Source organism: Urocitellus parryii, chromosome 10 (genome assembly GCF_045843805.1).
Source record: "Urocitellus parryii isolate mUroPar1 chromosome 10, mUroPar1.hap1, whole genome shotgun sequence".
Classification (NCBI taxonomy): domain Eukaryota; kingdom Metazoa; phylum Chordata; class Mammalia; order Rodentia; family Sciuridae; genus Urocitellus; species Urocitellus parryii.
In genome coordinates, this window is record NC_135540.1 from 114,887,174 (window position 1) to 114,909,887 (window position 22,714).

The 22,714-nt window shown below is 37.0% G+C and overlaps 1 protein-coding gene across 7 annotated transcripts; it reads right to left on the reverse strand.

Annotated features, from left to right (window-relative positions):
* Positions 1-2,976: 2,976 nt before the first annotated feature.
* Lias (lipoic acid synthetase) lies at positions 2,977-22,651 on the reverse strand. 7 transcript variants are annotated; one of them, XR_003300511.2, is made up of 11 exons: positions 22,519-22,651; positions 20,430-20,602; positions 19,133-19,226; positions 17,427-17,507; positions 17,142-17,298; positions 17,004-17,061; positions 14,604-14,732; positions 12,162-12,307; positions 10,722-10,792; positions 9,723-9,839; positions 2,977-6,139 (listed from the first exon to the last, which is right to left on the reverse strand). XR_003300511.2 is itself a non-coding variant. In XM_026385962.2 (11 exons), exons 1-11 carry the CDS (start codon positions 22,561-22,563, stop codon positions 6,087-6,089), a joined length of 1,119 nt encoding a protein of 372 aa, XP_026241747.2. In that variant the 5' UTR covers positions 22,564-22,651; the 3' UTR covers positions 2,977-6,086. The 7 variants fall into 7 exon arrangements, 6 of the variants coding, with proteins under 6 accessions (XP_026241747.2, XP_026241758.2, XP_077659224.1 ...); XM_026385962.2 differs by having other exon boundaries at positions 9,723-9,834; XM_026385973.2 differs by lacking the exon at positions 14,604-14,732 and having other exon boundaries at positions 9,723-9,834.
* Positions 22,652-22,714: the final 63 nt, after the last annotated feature.

The following is a 22,714-nucleotide window of genomic DNA, read 5'->3' on the forward strand; positions in this document are numbered from 1 at the left end:
TGAAAAGATTTTACAAATTACAAATAGCATCATTCAAAAACAAGAATTTTTGTGTGTATTCCTATCCGCTTTTTTCCTATGTCTCTTGTTGACTTTTATATCTGCAATGGTTGTTTTGATCATTATGAAAGTGTGTAGTATATACATTTGATGTCATTTACATTTGTGCTCTGCTCAGAGTGTGCAAACTGTGTTAAACATACATAGGTCTGAACATTTGGGGGTTCAATAAGATGAGGGAGTCAAATGTAAAGATGAGGACAGAAACATCTGTACAGATAACAAATATATAAATTAGACATCAACTACCATGTGGGTATAATTTTTGTCATGGTAGAAGAACAAATGAGTCATGGTGATTCAACAGGTGAGAAAAAAATGACTCATCACTTTTTAAAGAAAAAGGAATTACATCATTCTTTCAAATGATGCAAGAAAGGGAGGGGATTTACCAATAAAGCAGGCATTGGCAAAGTATAATCACAATCAGGCCAGCCACATGGGAGCTATGAATGGTTTTACACAGTTAATTTTTAAATGGTTATATAAGTCCCTACATAATATCCTCAAATTTGCCTCTTGACCCACAAAGCATACAAATATTTGCTGTCTAGCCCTTTAAGAAAAAGTATGTAGCACACTCCTGTAATCCCAACTACTCAGGAGGCTAAGGATAGCACATTCAAGACCAGGCTTGGGGGGCTGGAGATGTGGCTCAGCGGTGGCGCGCTCGCCTGGCATGCGTGCGGCCCGGGTTCGATCCTCAGCACCACATACCAACAAAGATGTTGTGTCCGCCGAGAACTAAAAAATAAATATTAAAAATTCTCTCTCTCTCTCTCTCACTCTCTCTTTAAAAAAAAAAAAAAAGACCAGGCTTGGCAATTTTGTGAGACCTGTAGCTAAGAGGTAGAGCACCCCTGGGTTCAATCCCCAGTACCTCCAGTACCACAAGAAAAGGAAGGAAGGAATGAAGGGAAGGAGGGATGAAGGGGAAAAGAGAGGAAGGAAGGGAAAGTTTGCAGACCTCTGAGAAAGACATCAGTTGAGTTTGAAGACCATAAGATGAGCCTTTATTCTTAAGGCTTTAAAAGCTTATTAGAATTTTGCTTTACATTTCTGCTTAAAAATATTCATGTGTCTTGCTTAATGATTTTAAATGCTAGTAAAGGGATTATAAACCTAGAGATGTCTTGCTAAAGCAGATAGGATAAAGCACTTGTTTTGCAGGATGCTTCAGTGCCTAGAACAGAGAAGTAATACTTACAAGTGAAATATAGTTACTGATTAAAAGGTAGAAGAATTGGTAAGTAGAGGAAAATGGGCAAAAGAGAGCTGATAGAGGGGCTGGGGATGTAGCTCAGTTGGTAGAGTGCTTGTGTCACATGCACAAAGTCAGAGAGAGAGAGAGAGAGAGAGAGAGAGAGAGAGAGAGAGATATGACACAGCCTTGTAAGCTTGCTGTTTGTAATGGGGAGGGAAAAAAACCAGTAACTGGGCATGTTATTTAACACAGCAATGTGTGAAAAGTTGCAAGGTTAGGGTTAGCCTTCTTGTCCCCTACTAGGAGAATTAAGATGATTTTTTTAAAAATGATTCAAAGTTTAGCTAGATTTTTAAAAATTTATTTTGGTGAGAGTGATATTGGTGAGATTATTAACTAATACTTAAAATTGAAAATAATACATGGGCGTGATAAAAAGCCAAATAAATTTTTTTTTGTATATGTGTGCACCAGGGATTGAACCCAGGTTTGCTTAACCACTGAGCTACATCCTCAGCCCCCTTTTATATTTTGAAACAGTCTTTAAGTTGCTTATAGCCTTGCTAAGTTGCTGAGTTCAAAGAATGTACTTGCAATCCTCCTACCTCAGCCTCCCAAGCCATCTGGCTCACATAAGTGATCTCCTGTCTTTGACACTTCCATACCAAGAAGTACAGGAGATCAACATGCTCCATTCTGGTGATGTTACTTTGTCATTTAAGGTGGTATCTGGCAGGTTTCTCTGTTGCAGAATGATTTTGCCCTTTGTAATTACCTCTATGGTAAGCAGAGAGTTGGAGACTATCAAATTGTTACTCTTCAAACTTTTATCCACTGATATCAGCTTCTGATAATTCCTATCTCTATCAACTATTATGACAATGATAGCTGCCACTTGGAGACCCAAGTTTGAATCTGGGTTTTGACAGTTAGTAGCAATGAAAGTTTGACCCATTCAACCTTTCTCAAGTGTCCATTTTTCCATATATAATTCAAGAATATCATAGTACATATTTCAGAAATTTGTGAGGATTACATTAGTAATGCATGTAATACCCTTGGCACAGGGCCTAGTACACAGTAAACACTAAACAAAGGTGAGGGGGATCTTGTTGGTTGCAACATTTTTTTCCTAATCTTCCTAATAGCCCTGGTAGTCAGATATGCATCCCCACCTTCTAATCCAAGGATGGGCTTATTTCTGTCAAGGATAATGCCCTTAGCAAATTTCCCTTTATGGAGGCAGGAAGGCATCTGAGGTGGATCTGAACAGATCTTAATAGGGCAGCGGGAGGAGAATGGGCACATCAGTGAAAGAAGCAATAGGAGCCAAACGTTGAAGGCAGGAAAGTTCAGGCTGGTTTTGTCTGGAGTTATAGGGAAAATGAGGAGGAAGAGCTGGTGAAGAAAGGATAGATTGTGAAGGGCTTGACCTCTCGGCTGAATTTGGGCTTCATTTAGTTTCACTTTAAAGGGATTTAAAGTGTTTTAAATTTTAATTATTTTAAAAAAGGAGTATATAATACTATAGTTCCCACCCAAATGAAGCAAACACTATGAAGGCTGGAATTTAGGAAACACAGTAGTAGGTGACATTATTTCAAGTAGTAACACAAAGCTTAGGGAATTACGAGGGAATTTAGTTTTTGGTTTTTTTTTTAAAGAAAGAGGGAGAGTGAGAGAGAGAGAATTTTTTAATATTTATTTTCCAGTTCTCAGCGGATATAACATCTTTTGTTTTTGTATGTGGTGCTGAGGATCGAACCCTGGCTGCACGCATGCCAGGCGAGCGCGCTACCGCTTGAGCCACATCCCCAGCCCCGGAATTTAGTTTTACTGAGACTAGTGACCCAAGCCTACATCATAACAAAACATACTCAAATGTCACCTGCTATCTAATATGATTTTCAAACTGTGATCCAAGCAGCTCAACAAGAGGTGCTACTACAGGAATCCTGAAATGATTGATTTAAATATAAATACATATATACACATACAGATAATAATATATGTAAAACTATCTACAAAGCTAATATTAAAAAGGCAACAAGTGGAGTTCTTGGTAATCAATATGGCATACTGAGCACATTTATAGCCTTTTCCTTTGAAGGACCACATTACAAATATAAATAGCAAGGGGTTGAGGTGGCCGGTAGGGGAAAACATAATTCAATAAAACAAAGTACAGGAGTGGGCCACTGGTGATCAGGAAATTTCAAGACATTTCTGGAAAGCATCAGATACATGGATGTGTATACTAAAAAAGAGCTGAGGAAGCTACTTCCAGAACTGGTGTGATGGACAGAGGAGGAGGACCTGGCTAACAGAACAGCAGAGGCTCTACCTGCCTCCCCCAAAGCAGAGAGGAGGCATAAACGAAGGGTTCAGCTGTGGTTAAATTGAACATTCAACCTCATCTCACCTAACCCTATAGGCAGGGTGACGTCAAGCAGCCTGGCATTTATACACATGACGCAACACCATCTCTTAGCCCCAGGATAGAAAAAAAGGCAGGATGAGGAGTGTTTTTTTCTCTAAAGAAATCGAGACAGCCATATGGAGAGAACTAGAGCAATAAGTATTGTTCTGCATCACATTTTTTAAAACCATATGTATTTATCACTTTAATTTTTAAAAAAAACATGTCATTGTCCTATGGAAAGAAAAATCATACATACTGAAATATGTCATATACCGAATTTTAATAGATTAGAGAGCACCAGGGCATTAACGTGTGCTGCCAGTTTTTTTTTTTTCCTGCCAAGTCTGGTCATTTAAATGCATTTCGTATAAATGCATCCATGTGTCACTTTTTATGAAGGTCAAAAGCTCTGCTCTGGCCTTTTGTACAATTCAAGTCTGACTATCCTCACATAGTTGTGAAAGGGAGTACACCTCTACGGCACATGTTCACCACACTTAAATGTCCAGCAAGACCCAGGCATTTGGTCATACACATTTTAGTCATGGTATAATGGTCAATAATGCAATAAAAAGTGAAAGAATAATACATCAAAATAATACTATCTATGATTAGATTTTTTTTTTTTTTAATTTGGTACCAGGGATTGAACTCAGGGGCACTTGATCACTAAGCCACATCCCCAGCCCTATTTTGTATTTTATTTAGAGAAAGGATCTCAGTGAATTGCTTAGTGCCTCGCCATTGCTGAGGCTGGCTTTGAACTCAAGATCCTCTTACCTTAGCCTCCTGAGCTGCTGGGATTACAGGCGTGCACCACCGAGCCCAGTTGTGATTCCATTTTGAAACAAACATTTTAGTTGGGTGCAGTTGTGTACACCTAAAATTCCAGCGGCTTGGGAGACTGAGACAGGAGGATCCCCAAGTTCAAAGCCAGCCTCAGCAACTTAGTGAGGCCCTAAGCAACTTAGCGAGACTCTGTCTGTAAATAAAATATAGAAAAGGGGAGGGGATGTATCTCAGTGGTTAAGCATCCCTGGTACAAATAAAATTGGTTCTGCTACTCCTCATTCAAGTTTCTGGATTAGGTTTAACTGGAAAATACTTTGGGACTGCAAAAGATGGGCCAGGCATGGTGGTCCAGTGACTTGGGAGACTGAGGCAGGAGGATCACATGTTTGAGGCCAGTCTGAACAATTTAGCAAGATCCTGTCTCAAATTAAAAAAATTTTGAGGCTAGCTTAGTGATAAAGTACCTCTAGGTTCAGTTCCCAGTACTGCAAAAGACCAAAAGAAAACAACAACAAAAAGCAGTCCAATGATGAATTATATATTAGTATTTTGGAAAGAATTCTTTCTTCAGATCATTACTATTATTTAATACAAGCACTTCATCAAAGTAGTATGAGGAATAAATACAACAGTACATGCAGATGTAGCAAGTTACTATACATAATAAGGGTTAATACTTCTTAGATTAAATTTCTGTGTCTCTGACAAAAACGGTCTTAGTGTCATACAGGTATTAAACAAGTTGTCAGTACATAACTATTTTACAGGGTCTGAAGTATCCATATCAAGGTGAAACATTCAAACTCTAAAGCTTTCCTAAGTTATTCCACTGGTGCTAGATTATTATTTATATTATATTAGGTAAAGGTCATATGCTACTCATAAGTAAATTAACCACAGTCTCAATCTATGTTTACTGTTTCATTACAGTACCATAAATGAAATTTTATGTATTCATTCTTCATAATGAAGTGCAACAATGACATATAGGCTATCAGTAACTTAAAAATATCTTTTGAAAGTTTTTAATATATTTTTAAGTTACAAGGTTAGCAGCAAACCCTTTCAAGAATGCTTTGATTACATTTAGCAGGAAATTATTAAGATAAAGAAAGTATGCTAAAAACCAAATGAATTATCATAATTAAATACATACAGATTGCTAACATTTCTCTTGAAACAGAAGAAAGTCAAAGTTCGCCTGTAATCCCTGCAGCTTGAAAGGCTGAGACAGTAGGATTTTGTGAGTTCAAAGCCAGCCTCAGCAATTTAGCTGAGGCACTAAGCAACTCAGTGAGGCCCTGTCTCTAAATAAAATACAAAATAGGGCTGGGGATGTAGCTCAGTGGTTGAGTTCCCCTGAGTTCAATCTCCAGTACCAAAAAAAAAAAAAAAAAAAAAATCAAGGTCCATCCGCTGAAGTTTAAGCATTCTGGCACCACTTAGGATCCAACTGGAAATATGTTTTTTAAATTTCTGTGATCGAGGGCTGGGGATATAACTCAGTTTGTATGTGCTTGCCTTGCATACACAAGGCACTGGAATCAATTCCCAGCACCACAAAAAATAAAATAAAATTTCTGTGATCTTGAAGGTCTTGTCCAAGTTTTAGAGGGCTTTTGTTTTTCTTTTAGCCACTAGATTTTTCAGGAAAAATTCACCTATTTAAGAAAATGAAAATACATTAATATTAATTTAAAGTTAATAAAAGTAAAACTACTATTTCAGAATTATTCTTCTATGATTTCCCTACAAATTATAAAGAAGATTTGTACAAATTCACCTATTTAAGAAAATGAAAATACATTAATATTAATTTAAAGTTAATAAAAGTAAAACTACTATTTCAGAATTATTCTTCTATGATTTCCCTACAAATTATAAAGAAGATTTGTACTTACCAGCATTTTTCTCGTCTTCAATCTCAAAGAAACTATTTTTTAAATCTAAGTATTCCCTATATTTTTGGCTCTTTTTCCCAACAACAAAGAACAGTCTTTTTTTTTTTTTATTTTAATATATCATATAGTCTATCAGTTTCTTTCTTTCTTTCTTTCTTTTTTTTTTTTTTTTTTTTTTTTTTTTGATACTGGGGATTGAACCCAAGGGCGCTGTATCAATGGGTTATCTCCCCCTGAGCCATTTTATTTTGTATTTTGAGATAGGGTCTAGCTAAGTTGCCCAAGTTAGCCTTGCACCTGCAATCCTGTCTCAGCTTCCCAAGTTGCTGAGATTACAAAGTCATGTGCCACCACGCTTTCCTCTCAACTATTACTCTAATAACTCAATATTATAAAGGGTGACCCTATTGTATCTATGGGTCTGCTTCTGTATATTTATTCCATTTTGTGTGCACTATCTATTCCTCATCACTGACAAAGAATTGCTGTTGGCAAAATTCATTTCAGAGAGCAATTTTGTTACATTATTAGCCTGGATCTGATGTTTTTAAAACAGACCTTGTTGCAGTTGAGCACACTCATCTGATGGAATCTCTTCAGCTTATTCCCCTCTAGGGAAGCGAGCACTCTTCATTTATAATGGGCTTTCTCCCCACCCCCTGAGTTGTGCCTGCATAATAAGTTAGCTGTTTAGAGGGGCACATTCACTTTTCAGGCCATTAGGATTCCATTTAGTTTATCACTTTTATAGCAGAACTCAATGCTTATCGGCAGAGCTCAGCACTGGAGGTCTGATTTTATGAGGAATCTGATTAACATGTCTTTGTCATCTAACATATATGAGTAGAACTGCGATGACCATATTCAAACTCAATCACCAGGAATCCCAGGATTCAACCCAGCCAAGTAATCAATGCTGCTCCATACCTCATCTAAATCTGGTAGAAGAACCAACATTATCAGGCTCTCATCCATCACCTGAGTATAATGCTCCAGGTAACACAACTCAAATCTTTTACTGGCAACTTAAAAAGCATTTTAAAAGTTCCTTACTCAGGCTGGGACTATGGCTCAGCGATAGCACGTTTGTCCAGCATGTGTGAGGCACTGGATTCTATTCTTAGCACCACGTATAAAATAAATAAAATTTTAGGGGCTGGGGATGTGGCTCAAGCGGTAGCGAGCTCGCCTGGCATGCGTGCGGCCCGGGTTCGATCCTCAGCACCACATACCAACAAAGATGTTGTGTCCGCCGAGAACTAAAAAATAAATATTAAAAATTCTCTCTCTCTCTCTCTCTCTCTCTCTCTCTCTCTCTCCTCTCTCACTCTCTTTAAAAAAAATAAATAAATAAATAAATAAATAAAATTTTAAAAATTTTTAAAAAACACCTTGAAAAAAGAAGTTCCTTACTCCCTCAAATATTAGAAATTTTATTTTCCCTTAAAAAAAAAAAGAAAAACACCTTTTAAATTATATTACTCTAATCATTCTAGAAGCTGATAGTAGTTTTTTTTTTCTTTTCTTTTTTTGGTACTGGGGATTGAATGGGGTAGGGGGGTGGGGGGGGATGCTTTACCGATGAGGTACATCCCCAGCCCTTTTTAAATTTCTAATTTTGAGATAGGGTCTAACTAGATTGCTGAAACTGGCCTCAAACTTGTGATCCTCCTATCTGAACCTTCTGAGTCTCTGGGATTATAGGTATGTGCCACCATGCTTGGCTAGTTCTATTCTTTATACATATTTTTAGCTTGCCAGTAGTTTTGGTTGAAGACTAAATCACATAATTACTGATTTTCAAAGTGCCCCATCCTGTCAGTCACTGTTGAATCAAACTTTAGCATTTAATAACTAGGATAAACTGTTAATTCATGAAAATGTCTTAATTTTTTATAGGAACACTGATATCACTAATACTTGAACACCAATTTTTTCAAATATAATTTATGCTTAATTTAAACATATCTATATTTAGGCCTCAATTTACAAAATACTCATTTAAAAGAACATTAATAGTAATAACATATTTTAGACCTCAAAAAACACCAGCAGTTTTTTTTAAACTTTTTTTTTTTTTTTAGTTGTAGATGGACGCAATACCTTTATTTAGTATTTTTTATGTGATGCTGGGGATCAAACCCAGGGCCTCACACATGCTAGGCAAGCACTTACCACTGAGCTACAACCCCAGCCCTCAGCTGAATATTCTTTTTGGTTTTTTTTTAATATTTATTTCTCAGTTTTTGGCAGACACAACATCTTTTGTTTGTATGTGGTGCTGAGGATCGAACCTGGGCCACACGCATGCCAGGCAAGCGCGCTACCGCTTGAGCCACATCCCCAGCCCCATGCTGTTTATTCTTAACAATTATAATTATAATTGTTAAGCCCAACTAACAGGAAAAACATCTGCATTTTTTAGATTACATTCAGTCTTCAGATACGTTCTTATGGACTTACTGATGACCACTATTAAATAACTTTTTTTTTTTTGTAGTCCTGGGGATTGAACCCAGGGCCTTAGGCACACTAGGCACTCTACCACTGAGCTACGTCAACAGCCCTTTTCTTTAAAAAGAAACAATTTTTTTTTTGAGACAAGGTCTCTCTAAGTTGCCCAGGCAGGCCTTTAATTTGTGATCCTCTAACATCAGCCTCCCAAGCAGTTGAGATAACATATGTCTCACACTGTACCTGGTGTCAACTTACTTTTTATCCCTTAGAAAATGCTTTTATTTTCATAAATCATTTTTAGCAACTGATCAAACAAGTGCAGAATTCCACAGGTGAAAAACTGCACTGTAGCTAATAAAGCCATTAAAATTTTCTTTAAGGAAAAATATTGTACAAATTTTTGTTGTTGTTGTTACCTCTAGGGGGAAGCACAAAGAAATTAATAGTGCAAACAGCAATGCTATCAAATTTCAGTGCTTAAATTGATCTGAAATTGGGAGTCTGGGGATGCAGCAAGCATCATTTTCAAATGAATATACATTTTTCAGAAAACCATATTATATGCTTGACATACTTTGTCATTCCTGAATAATCTACTACTAAAATCCACAGATAGAATAATCAAATAAACTAACTGTTCTTATTTTCATCAGAGTGGCTGAGGGATTTGCTAAAGGAACAAACTAGGTTTAAGAGAAACTTCTTAATATATGATCCCTATGGAGCAAAGCTCTAAAGGATGGTCCAGGAAAAAAACACTCTTTTCCATCTGACAAAAGACAAACACAGCTATTACAATTTGCCTTACAGCTTTAGCGATTTAGGGTAGAACTTAGGGTGGGAAGTTATCAGCCTAAATAAAACCATTCCCTGTAGTTTAACTTACCTGCTTTATATGAAGAACGCACTAAAGGACCACTTGCAGTATAATGAAATCCAAGTTCATTTCCTATTTTTTCCCAGTATTTAAACTTTTCAGGAGTAATATATTCTTCAACCTAGACTTAAATAATGACTTCAGATCAGATTCTAGAATTCCCTAAAATAATTTTGATTCTATATGAAGTTTATACACATGTACTCTCCCCAGCCCTTGCCCGCCCCCCTTCCTTACTAACTACATGTCTAGTGATTACTTGATCACTCTATCAGACCACAATAACAGGAAATTAAAAAGGAAGGAAAACATATCAATTCTGTATTATATTAGCTGTTCCAAAGGATGGAGAAATAAAATGACATCATCTTTAGTAATTATTTAGCTATATTTTTCCTTCATTGATTAACTGGTAGAATCGAGAGGGCTGGAGGTGTAGTTCAATAATAGAGCACTTGCCTAGCATGTGCAAGGCTCTGGATTTGACCCCAGCACAGAAAAAAATAAAAATGAAATGAAACAAACAAAACAAACCAATCCCTGAAGGACTCTTGAGGAAAAGACTCTTATTTACCTTATATCTTCTCCTTAGCATTGTGACTGGCATACTTTATATTTCAAAGTTTAAAAATGCCAAGAATCACAAAGACTTACTCAACACAACTTTCTTGAACGAATGGATAAATACCCATTACAGTAACAGAAACAGCGCTTCTCTTTCTTACTTCAATGTGGCTCTCACATAATTCTAAAACAAGTCACAGGATCACCAAGTGTCAATGAGTGCACCTTCCAAGTTGTTAATCCTTTTTCTGTAGGTTCACTTGAATCAGACAATTCAGGCAGTGGCAAATAAGCACCAGTGTAGTTGCTTTGTATGAATAATAAATAAATGGAAACTGGAACTTATAAATATACATGGAACAATAGTTTCTTATTTTTATCTATGGACAGTGAAGATTTAATTCAAAATACTAAGAAACATTTGGCAATTCAAGATAGCTATACCTTAAGGTGGCGCTTCGTTGGCTGCATATATTGTCCTAAAGTTAAACAGTCTACATCTGCTTCACGGAGCGCTACAGGGAAAGAAAAAAAAAAAAAAGCCTGAATTATATTAGCAAATGTTTTACAATATTAAAATTATAGATCTAAGTATAATTTTCCTGAGGAGTATCTCAAAACAGTGTGAATACTGTGCTAGTCCATAATCCTCATGATGGCAAACAGATACCTATTCATTGAAAAATATTTATATGTCAGGAACCATAAGGACTGAAAGCATAGGAATAATTAAGATCATCATATGGGGCTGATAGATATAAAAACAAATGACTTTAATACTATGGATTAAATACTAAAATAGGAGTGGAGGGTGTTTTAGAGCAGAAGTCTGTTATGCAGAAAAGGTAAAGGAAACAGAACATGCAAAATCCTGAAAACACCCATATTACAGACCAAACATCCTGCATTAGGCTTTTACTCAATTTTTAAGATATGCTCTTGAGGATATGATTTGACCTCTGATATTATTAGAAAACTTTTAGTAAATAAACTGTGTTTATTGTGATAAAAAGCAGCTTTTAATTACTATATGAACTTATTATTTTTTGAACCACTGAATGACTACAAGTAGGCCAAAGACTCAGGGAAAAATAACAACTTTTATATTTCAAAGTTTAAAAAGGCCAAGAATCACAAAGGCTTATGGGAGAGTAAGGTTCGCAAATTCCAAAGCCCAGCATGTTTTATGACAGTATTACAAGTAAGCTCTTCTCAAAGGCCTGGGTTGGTCTTATTCTACGAATTGTCAGTGTATGGTACATGGCTGGCTCTCAAAAACTGTCTAATGACAGAATAAAAAACATGGGCTAAGCATAGTGGTGCACACCTGTAATCCCAACAGCTTGAGAGGTTGAGAGTGGAGGATTGTGAGTTTAAAGCCAGCCTCAGCAACTTGGCGAGACCCTCTCAACTCAGTGAGACCCTATCTCTAGGTAAAATATAAAAAAGGGATGGGGATGTGGCTCAATGGTTAAGCACTCCTGGGTCAATCCCCAGTACCCTCTCCCAAAAAACAACCAAAAACCCATGTGTTCATTGGATGAATGGGTGAGGAATGAAATGGGACATGACTTCATATCTCGACCTTTATACATATAATTCCATGAAATACTAAGAAAACATTTTCCTTTTCATATTGCTGTTTACATCATATGTGCACTATGGGTTAAATCCAGGGCCTGTAATCCTAACAGCTTCAGAGGTTGAGAGTGGGTGTTACCCACATGTATACAATGTGAGCTACACTTGCAGTCACACATACTTAGTTCTTACTGGCATTTGCATTGAGACTATAGAAGAAACATAAATTGAACAAGCCTCAAAGTGGGGTTCTTGCTATTACTCAAATTAAACAGGAAAGTTTTTATTTTTAAATTTCTTTACCTTTCATTGTTGCATATACTTGCTCATCATTCTCACCTAAACCCAACATTATTGATGTTTTAGAAATAAGATCAGGCTGAACCTCCTTGGCATGTTTCAGTACACGTAGAGACTGGTCAAAATTGGCCCTGGGATCACGAACTTTCCTGGAAAACAGTAGTGCTGTTGTCAGCAAGAATAACCACAAGTTCAACCAAATACATAGTTACGCAAGCAACCTGGAAGACCAGGAAAGCACATTCTGAACATGATATTACATTATATGGTTCAATGGTAACATCTGTATACAAAAGTCTGATAACCTAGGAAAGAAAAAAAGGCCTCAGTGGGCTCCCTACCTCTGTTAACTTAAGGCTTCTCAAGCCCAGGGCAGAGAAAACTAAAAACACAGAAGAAATAGATTTAGTTTTATGCGTTGAGAAATCAGAATTCTGAAGCTCAAGATTATAATAATTGTAAGAGACAGTCAAAAGAAAAGAAGATGAACAGAAGTAAAACAATTTTGGCAATGAACAAAGAAAAAACTAACCTGAAACCACATTTCAGAAGGTTGAAACTTTTATGTTCATTTCTTTTCTAAAGACTAAGCTGCCCTCTGCTGGTAAGTACACAACATTGCCATCTCTTAGGTAAAGAAATGTACGATTCTGGAATTTTCACTGGAAAGGATAATGTTTCTTAAGAGAAACCAGGGAAACTGGCACCCACTGCTGGCAGTACCATGACAGGGTTGATATAAACTGTGCTAGACTTCAACAATGGCCTCACCATCCTAGTTTAAATGTCAAGAATGCCAAAAGGCCAGAAAGTTGCTGATGTTAAACCAGCATTCGTTTGAATTCAAATGTAGCTTTCTTTTCTAGAATTTATTTGGGTTTTATTTTGTTTTTGCGGTACAGGGGATTGAATCCAGGGGTGTTCTATCACTGACCTACATTCTGGGTCCTTTTTTAAAATTTTGAGACAGAGTCTGAGGGTCTTGGTAATATGCCCAGGCTGGCTTCTCCTCTTTCAGGATCCTGGGTTGCTACAATTACAGGGGCACCACCATGCTCAGCTTACTATAACTTCTTTTAGGTTCTATGATATCAAATAATATACAAAGCTAATAAAATCACAGCCAACACTTAAGGTAAAGAAAATGAACAATATTAATTTTCTTGAGGTTTAAAATATTTTTAATTTTTCTGAAATTTGAATATAGTCATTATGTGGAACATTTCTTAATTAGTACTAACAACTAAAATTAACTAGGAAGAGTAAAGAAGATGGGCTAGGGATGTGGCTCAAGCGGTAGTGTGCTCGCCTGGCATGCGTGCGGCCCCAGGTTCGATCCTCAGCACCACATACAAACAAAGATGTTGTGTCCACCGAAAACTAAAAAATAAATATTAAAAAAAATTCTCTATCTCTAAAAAAAAAAAAAGTAAAGAAGAATAGTGTTTATATTTTAAAAGAGAATTAAAGTAGGGCTGGGGTTATGGCTCAGTAGTAGAATGCTTGCTGGGCACATGTGAGGCAATGGGTTCAATCCTCAGTACCACATAAAAATAATTGTGTCCATCTATAGCAAAATAGCTTAAAAAAAGAGAGAATTAAAGTACATCTGAACAATACCACATTATCTGCTGCATTATTTATTTACTATGTGAATTAGTGGCTTTTTTATTTTCCCAATGCTGGGGATTGAACCCAGGGCTTTGTATATGCTAGGCAAGCACTATACCACTGGGTTACATTCCCCAGTCCCTCAAATGTACTTTTAAGTATTTTCTTTAGAATTACAGCCAAGGCAGTTGCTCTAGTGTAGTTATTTTCCATTTGAAAATTCTTCTTTGAAAAGAGTAATACTCATTGGCATTTGCAAAATGATAGTACTTTTTAAAAATAAAAAATATGCTTATTATGAGAGCATATATCAAAAATTACATGTGTGCAGTGGTGTATACCTATAATTCAAGCTACCTGGGAGACTGAGGTAGAAGGATCACAAGCTCAAGGCCAGCTTCAGCAATTTAGCAAATCCCTATCTCAAAACAAAAAAGGGCTGTGGATGTAGCTCAGTGGTGCAGCACCCCTGGATTCAATCTACAGTACTATAAACAACAAACAAACGAAACATGTAAATATAAATACAAAGTTGATAGTAACTGATATTACTGGGAGGAAATATTATTAAAACAGCTTATTTTAATATTATTAAAATATTATTAAAACAGCTTATGCTGTTTTTGTTGGCTTTATTTTCTGATCTTTCTGTAACAAAGAGGGAGTAGAGGAAGGTAGTAGGTAAGGAGGGAGTAAAAGAAGACTGAAGGGAGGGAGGGAGGGAAGGAAAGTTTATTTTGTAAACGTCAACTGCAAGTTGGCTCCTGAAAAGTGAGAATATAAGCATATTCCGATCCTCCTAACTCTCCCACATTACTCAGTACATGTAATCACCTCTGTAATTCTGGAACTGTTTCTATATTATGTGCATACACATCTAATCCTGACAGTGCAACTTTTTCTATTGCTTTAAGATCTCCTCGGAAATCAGGGGTGAGGCATTCCACAAGAATTTTTGGATTCCTAGGGGAGAAAAAGATAAATATCAAACTGAGGAAAAGAAATGAAATAATTATTACTCAAAATGAATTATCAATACTTATCCAGTATCAGTTTCAACATAGTAATATTTAGAACTTGGCTAAAAAAAAGCATGGACATACAAATGTCCATATATGAGCTATCATATGAAAAAAAAATATCCAGAACATCAAATACTATGTTCATAATGGTTAAAATACACCTTCATGCAAATAATAATCAGAATAAAACTTGAGATTAGGGCTGGGATTGTGGCTCAAGTGGCAGCATACTCGCCTGGTATGCATGAGGCACTGGGCTCGATCCTAAGCACCACATAAAACAAAATAAATATATTGTGTCCACCTAAAAAAAAAAAAAAACTAAAAAAAAAATTAAAAAACCCCTTGAGATTAGATAAGACTTTTAAACCTAATTTAAGTAAATTTTTAAAAAATACAATATGAAATATTAAAACATTAAATATATTTTCTTGTTTGGAAAGAAAATTAGGATATTTCTTATGTGAACACAAATATTACTTGATTGATTCAATTCTGTCTTCTATAATTTATCAAATAGTGTCTTCCCATCTTCCTCTAGGCAAATATTTCACAAGTGCTATAGATTTTAAAAACTATTTTCTGGGTTGCTGTGACTTGAGTTTTGCTTAAATGAAGGACAAGCTAAACATTAATCTTCCTATTTATACTGTGGCTATGTCTATTCATTCAAGCATTATAATGTGAACTAGGTCACAGAGCTGTTTCCTTTGACACTAGCAGAAATGATTCAGACAGCTGACAAATTTTTTCATGAACCCAATGGCAAAGTGTCTAGAATTGTTCCCCGAAAAAACAGATTAAAAAAAAAAAGACCACACATATACCCTCTCATGAATACAAAAATGTTGAAAGAATATATCCCAGAACTCACTGTTTTTAAACTTCAAGTTGAGACCCATTAGTGGCTTGAGAAAGAAATTTAGTGGGTTGCAAACATATTTTTATTCAAAAGAATTTAAACAATTATTTTGGTATTGGGGATTGAATCCAAGGGTGCTTTATCACTGAGTTACATCCCTAGCCCTTTTTATTTTTTAGTTTGAGACAGGGTCTTACTAAGTTATGGAGGTTAGCTTTGAACCTGTGATCCTGTTGCCTCAAGACTCCCAAGTCCCACTGTTGTTGTGTATGTAAAAAAAAATAATAATAAAATCAATTAAAAAAAAAAGACTCTCAAGTTGTGGGGATTGGAGGCATATGACACTGTGCCCAACCACAAATATTTTTAAAAAGGAACTCTAATAGATGTAAAATAGAAAATACTGGTGAATCATTAGAAAAACATTAAGTATGCTAGATAAGCACTGAGTTATAGGAAATGATCAGAGTTCCTTTTCAGTGCTTTTTTATTTTTTGGTACAGGGGATTGAACCCAGGGGCACTTCATCATTGAGCCACATGCCTGGCCTTTTTAAAAAATTTTCAAACAGGGTCTTGTTAAGTTACCTAGGGCATCACTAAGTTGGTGAGGCTGCCTTTGAACTTGCAATTCTCTTGACCCAACCTCTAAGGTCACTGGGATTACAGGTGTGCGCCCCCCATGCCCAACATCCCTAACTATTTTTAAATGATTGTTAATTCAAAGTCAGTGCTCAGAAGACCACAGCTTAATACTTTTTGAAGAGTATCACTTGACATTCAGACTAATCCTCAAATATGAACCCCTAAAATGTCCAGTAAATATGTATATGTAAGCACCAATATACTTTATTTGGCTGGGGGGGCAGGTGTCGGGGATTGAATTCGGGGGCACTCAACCACTGAGCCACATCTCACTGAGTTGCTTTAGCCCCTTACCATTGTTGAGGCTGGCTTTGAACTCGAAATCCTCTTGTCTTAGCCTACCAAGCCATTTGGATTACAGGCCGTGTGCCACCTCATCCAGCACCAATATACCTTTTCTGGAGAAATGGTCACATACTTTTCAGTAGATTATCAAAAGGGTATAAAATCCCCCAAAAGGTTAATAACCACTGGTGGTTTTTAAAAAAATTTTTAGTTGTAGATTTATTTTATTTATTTATCTTTATGTGGTGCTGAGGATCAAACTCAGTTCCTCACATGTGCAAGGCAAGCACTCTACCACTGAGCTACAATCCCAGCCCTAATAACCCCTAATAACCACTGTTTTAAGGTGAAGGCTTTAAACTAATTTATATAGCTCCAAAAAAAGTCCTTAAAATACACAAATAAATGCAGAAACAAGTACCTTTCCTTAAGGTATGATACAGTCTTTGCAATGTGCTCAGCTCCCCCATCAGGTATATCTAGAAAGAAAATAATCTGCTCAGGATAATGTCACCATTTAGAAAGTCAATATCTTTAGACACCATGATGACACACTAACCATCTCGATCCACAGATGTCAGCACAACATAATCCAGACCCCACTCTGCAATTGCCTTTGCAGTATTGTAGGGCTCACTGGTATCCAGGGGAGGTGGATTTCTTGCAGTCTTAACTGAACAAAATCTGCAACCTCTTGTACATGTGTCACCCATTAACTAGAATAGAGATGTTATAATTTAAGTCAAGTAGACAGATGACTCTTTCATAATTGCTTTTTACTGAGGACACAAAATATCCCGTTTCCGTTTCTAGTCTAAAGTTTCAAAGGTTGAGCTTGTCTTACCATGATTGTGGCTGTGGCAGTGGCATATTCTCCACCTCCCCAACACTCTCCAATATTGGGACATCGAGCCTCCTCACATACCTGTAAGTAAAAGGGAACAGAATACAATCAGGTTGAAACTACCAACCAGTTGAACAAATAGTGGTTCAGTATTGAGGCACCCATTGTTTACAACATATTTCTTTTTAAATTTGCTATTCAAAAATTCTGTTAAGGGGCTGGAATTGTGGCTCAGCAGTAGAGCGCTCGCCTAGCATGGGTGGGACCCGGGTTCGATCCTCAGCACCACATAAAAATAAAGGCATTGTGTTATGTCCATCTACACCTAAAAAAAAAAAAATTCTGTTAAACTGCCAAACCATATATTAAGATCTCATTTTTAAATTGAAAAGTATACAAATATAAATATTTTATATGTTTAAAGAAATTGGTCTGAGTCATGCATGGTGGCACACTCTTGTAATCCCAGTGGCTAGGGAGGCTGAGGCAGAAGGATCACGAGTTCAAAGCCAGCCACAGCAACGGCGAGGTGCTAAGCAATTCAGTGAGACCCCATCTCTAAATAAAATACAAAAAAGGGCTGGGGATGTGGCTCAGTGGTCAAGTGTCCCTGAGTTCAATCCCCGGTACCAAAAAAAAGAAATCGGTCTAAAATGATATACATTAAACAGTTAAGGGGTGTGGTTAATAGTTGAGATTTTTCATAATTAATTTTATACTCTTTCCAACAAACATATAATTTCTATTATAAAACCAACAGGCTGGATACAAGCTGGGTGTGGTGACACAAGCCTAAATCCCAGCAACTCAGGAGGCTGAGGCAGGAGGATTGGAAGTTCAAGGCTAGCCTCAGCAACTTAGCAAGGCCCTAAGGACTTAGCGAGACCCTGTCTCAAAATAAAACATAAAAAAAGGGCTGTGGGGCCAGGGTTGTGGCTCAGTGGTAGAGCACTTGACTAGCATGCATGAGGCACTGAGTTCAATCCCTGGCACCACATAAAACAATAAACAAATAAAATATAGGTATTGTGTCCACCTACAGCTAAAATATATATATATGGAAAAAAAAAAAAAGGGCTGTGGATGTGGCTCAGTAAACAACCCTGGGTTCAATTCCCAGTAACAAAAAAACAAAAACACCAAGCTGGGTACAGTGGCATGTGCCTATAGTCCCAGCCACTTGGGAGGCTTAGGTGGGAGGACTATTTGAGTCTAGGAGTCTGAGGCTAGCCTGGGAACAGTTTTTATTTGTCTCAAAACAAAACAAAAACCTTTGTTTCTCTAGTTGCAGGGAAAAATCTTGTTTTGTACTATTAAATGAGACATTAATATAATCACCCTTTATTTCTTTTGTAGGAATAATTATTTTAAATGATTTTTATTTGTTTGCTTTGGGCAGTGATGGGGATGGAACCCAGAGCCTCAAAAATGCCTAGGCAAGCACTCTATCAGTGAGCTACAGCCTCAGCCTCTAACTAATTCCCCCCACCCCAATATTGAGGATTGAATCCAGGGCCTTGCATATGGTAGGCAAATACTCTACCATTGAGCCATACCTATCTGCAATGTATTTTTATCATTGGTAATAATGCATCACTTAACGTTTTTCATTCATTTTCCTTGCTGTATTTATATATGAATTAATAATTTCTAAGTTATAAATATGTATAAACATTTATAACCATGGATTAAGATTGACAACTTACTGTATGGAGATTTAAATTTCGCAAAGTATTTTTCAGTTTATTGTAATTTTTCCCCATGGGAATCTCTGTCTTTAGCCATGGAGGTAGTCTTAACCTAAGGAAAGCCAAAGATAACTATCCATTAACAAACAGGCAAACAAGTAATCACACAGCCTTGAAGTTACTTTGTTTTATTATAATTCTTAGTTAAATTTTTTTCCATAATCCTGGATTAACCCTTATTAATTTCTGCTGTGGGCAAAAGAACAAAGATTCAAATTTAGGATTCCTCAAATCACATTAGAAAACACTGATATTGGAATCTGACAGACCTTTTTATATATTTTTAAAATTTTTAAATTTGTTTTAATTAGTTGTACATAACAGTAGAATGTACTTTGATATATCATATATAATGGAGTATAATTTCTTCTGGTCCTTTTTGTTTTAGAGACAAGATCTCACTTGAACTTGCAATCCTCCTGCCTCAGGCCCCCAAGCTGCTGGGATTACAGGTATGCATCACCTCGCCTGGTTACCCAAAGTAATATTAATTCACAGTAAGCAGAGATCCCAACTGTGCACTATCAGCTTATATTCTTGATTTTATGGTGGTGATTAAATGGCAAAATTCTAATATTTGAAATGGAATTAAGTATACTTGGTTTCACCATGACTATACTTACTTATGATCTGGAAGTTGTTGGATAAATATTTTTCAAAACAATTTGCCATCTGCATTAAATTCTCATTATTATTTTAAATTACAGCAAGGGAGGGGGAAAAGAGGAAATTAATTAGTTAAGGCAAGATATACATAGATCTTATGTAAATTGACTGGGAGCAGTTAGATCATCAATACCCATTTAATAATGAAAATTTTATCAAGGTCTAGATGGGTGTGGTGGTGCACGCCTATGATCCAGAAGCAGCTCAGGAGGCTGAGGCAGAAGGATCCTAAGTTCTAGACCAGCCTCAGCTAGGCCATAAGCAATTTATCGAGACCCTGTCTTGAAATAAAAAACAAAAGGGGCAGAGGGTGTAGCTCTCTGAAATAAAAAAAAAAAAAAAAAAAAAAAGGGGGGCAGGGGTTAAGCACCACTGAGTTCAATCCCTAATTTAAAACAAAACAAAAAAACAGAAAATCAAGAAAAGATTTCAGCATTCTCATCAACTTACATGTTCTCTCTTTTTTCTAATGACCTTTCACTAAATTAAACAAGCCTGAAATTAAAAATATACTCTAGGACTTGGTTACATCTGAAAATAATGCACAGTAAGGAATGGGACATTGAAATTATCTCAAATTCTCAGTTACCTTTCTCCTTTCTGGCGTTTTAAGTTTCCTTTATATTCCTCCCAGGTGCTCTTGTCTGAAAGATCCCCAGACACAAAATCTTGAAGATCTGGTCCATTCTGTAAAAATTCTTTTTTTTTATCTGGCAAAGAACTTAATGACCTGATTGGACTGTATAAATATCTTCCAAATACCTAAAGAAAGAGTTCATTATGACATTCATTTAGTGGGTTCTGGGATAATTTAGTTTTAACCCATTATAATATCTAAAAGATACCTGGTGCTATGGTGTATGCCTGTACTCTTAGAGACTAGGGAGAATGAGGCAGGAGAACTTTGAGTTTGAGGCCAGCTTGGACAATCTGGTGAGACCCCATCTCAAAATAAAAAATAAAAAGGACTGGGGATATAGTTCAGTGGAAGAGTGCTCCCCCCACCCCGGGGGGTTTCATCCCCAGTAACACAAAAACAACAACAACAAAAAAACCCCACAATAGAACAAATCTAAAAGGAATGGAGGGTAAAAGCAAAGAAGTGATGCAGGGGGCTGGAGCTGTAGCACAGTGGTAGAGCACTTGCCTTGCACGTGTGAGGCCCTGGGTTCGAGCCCCAGCACCACATATAAATAAAATAAATAAATAAATAAATAAATAGAAGATATTGTGTTCATCTACAATCAAAAATTAAAAAAAAAAAAGAAGTGATGCAGGAATTATATCAAGTGGTTTACTGCTTACAAGATTGGAATCTAAGGGGCTGGGGATGTGGCTCAAGCGGTATCGCGCTCGCCTGGCATGCGTGCGGCCCGGGTTCGATCCTCAGCACCACATACCAACAAAGATGTTGTGTCCGCCGAGAACTAAAAAATAAATATTAAAAAAATTCTCTCTCTGTCTCTCTCCCCTCTCTCACTCTCTCTTTAAAAAAAAAAAAAAAGATTGGAATCTAAGATTAAAGAAGAATCTAGAAGGAAACAAACCCAAAGAAGATTAGGAATGAACTTCTGAATACCAAGTTTAGAATAGATTTAAAAACCTTTGGAAGTATCTATCATAGATCACACTTTTATGCCCTTTTTACTTTATATTTTGAGACAGGGTCTTGCTAAATTGCTGAGTCTGACCTTGAACTTGGTATCCTCTCAAATAGTTGACATTACAAGGGTGGGCTAAGGTGGCCAGGTTCACTACCCTTCTTAACAGTACTAACACTTCGTCTTTCAACAAACTTAAACTGCAGTAACTGAAGATGCCAAGGCTATACATTTTCTATTCCTGACTTGAGTCAGATATGTTTAAAAGGAAATTTGCAATAAATCCCTCTAGCTTTGTGTTTGGGGTAAAGTAAACATGTTAAAATGTAGTGCTAATATCTAGTTGGTTCCAGAAAACTGGAAGTAGTAAAACCAAACCTAAGCCCACCAGCCTCTCGCACTAGTTTATGCTGGTGTCTTGGTTTTTGTTTGTTTGGGTGATGCTGGAATTGAATTACCCAGCACTCACACTTGCGAAGGACTCACTTTCCCTTTAAACTACAGTCCCCGGCCCTGTTTCTGTGCTAGAACCTGGCAGTTAACCAGTGCGCATTTGTGTAAGAAACCACAGTATTTGACTTCTAGATCTGAATACAAACATGCACGAGACAGGCAAAACACTGTAAAATTAAAGGGATCTTCAACAGTTCAAAAGAAAAAAAATATCTGTTAGAGCACTGCATGATTGGTAGTGCACTTATCCAGTCTACAGCTTTAGCCCAGAGGGCAGGCTGTGTTCTCAGCTGCAAGAGTGGTGTCTAATATACAGGAAGAGCCCAACGATGTGGGTTGAGCACTGTTGTGGTCCTTTAAATATAAGGAACAAACCACTCTAAGCAGGAAAAAAAAAAAAAAGACAAAACCAAAACCCATCATCACCGACCCAGAGAGACCTTCAAACAAAACAAGATCAGGGACTACTTCATGGGGATGTCAGGAGAATTAAACGAGATAATACGATAAACGTTTAGAAAAGTGCCTGGCTGCAAGCAAAAGCGTTGGCCTTCATTACGGAGTGCTCTGAAGAGATGGGAACCCCTCACCCCACGCCTGCACGCTTGTCGCCCCGCTGCTCACCCGGAGCCCCAGGGTGCGAGCAGCGTCCCCGCCGCGTAGAGACATCGCCTCTTTAGACCTAGTAGGGTCGAGGGATCACACCAATGCCAGGGAAAAGACTGATCGATAAACCGTCGCTCGGCTTATGACAATCACCAGAACTACCCCTAAGCCCGAGTAGCTTGAACTGTTCCGCAATTGGCTGCTTTAGTCTTAG

Bases quoted from the DNA above. Each gene is read 5' to 3' on its own strand.
- Lias (XM_026385962.2), bottom strand. From the start codon at position 22,563: ATGTCTCTACGCGGCGGGGACGCTGCTCGCACCCTGGGGCTCCGG. The intron at 17,508-19,132 runs GTAAGTTGTCAA...TTTTACTTACAG, and splicing joins GAAATTTAAATCTCCATACA to GTATGTGAGGAGGCTCGATG. The intron at 12,308-14,603 runs GTGATTACATGT...ACTGTTTTCCAG, and splicing joins ACAGTTCCAGAATTACAGAG to GAAAGTTCGTGATCCCAGGG.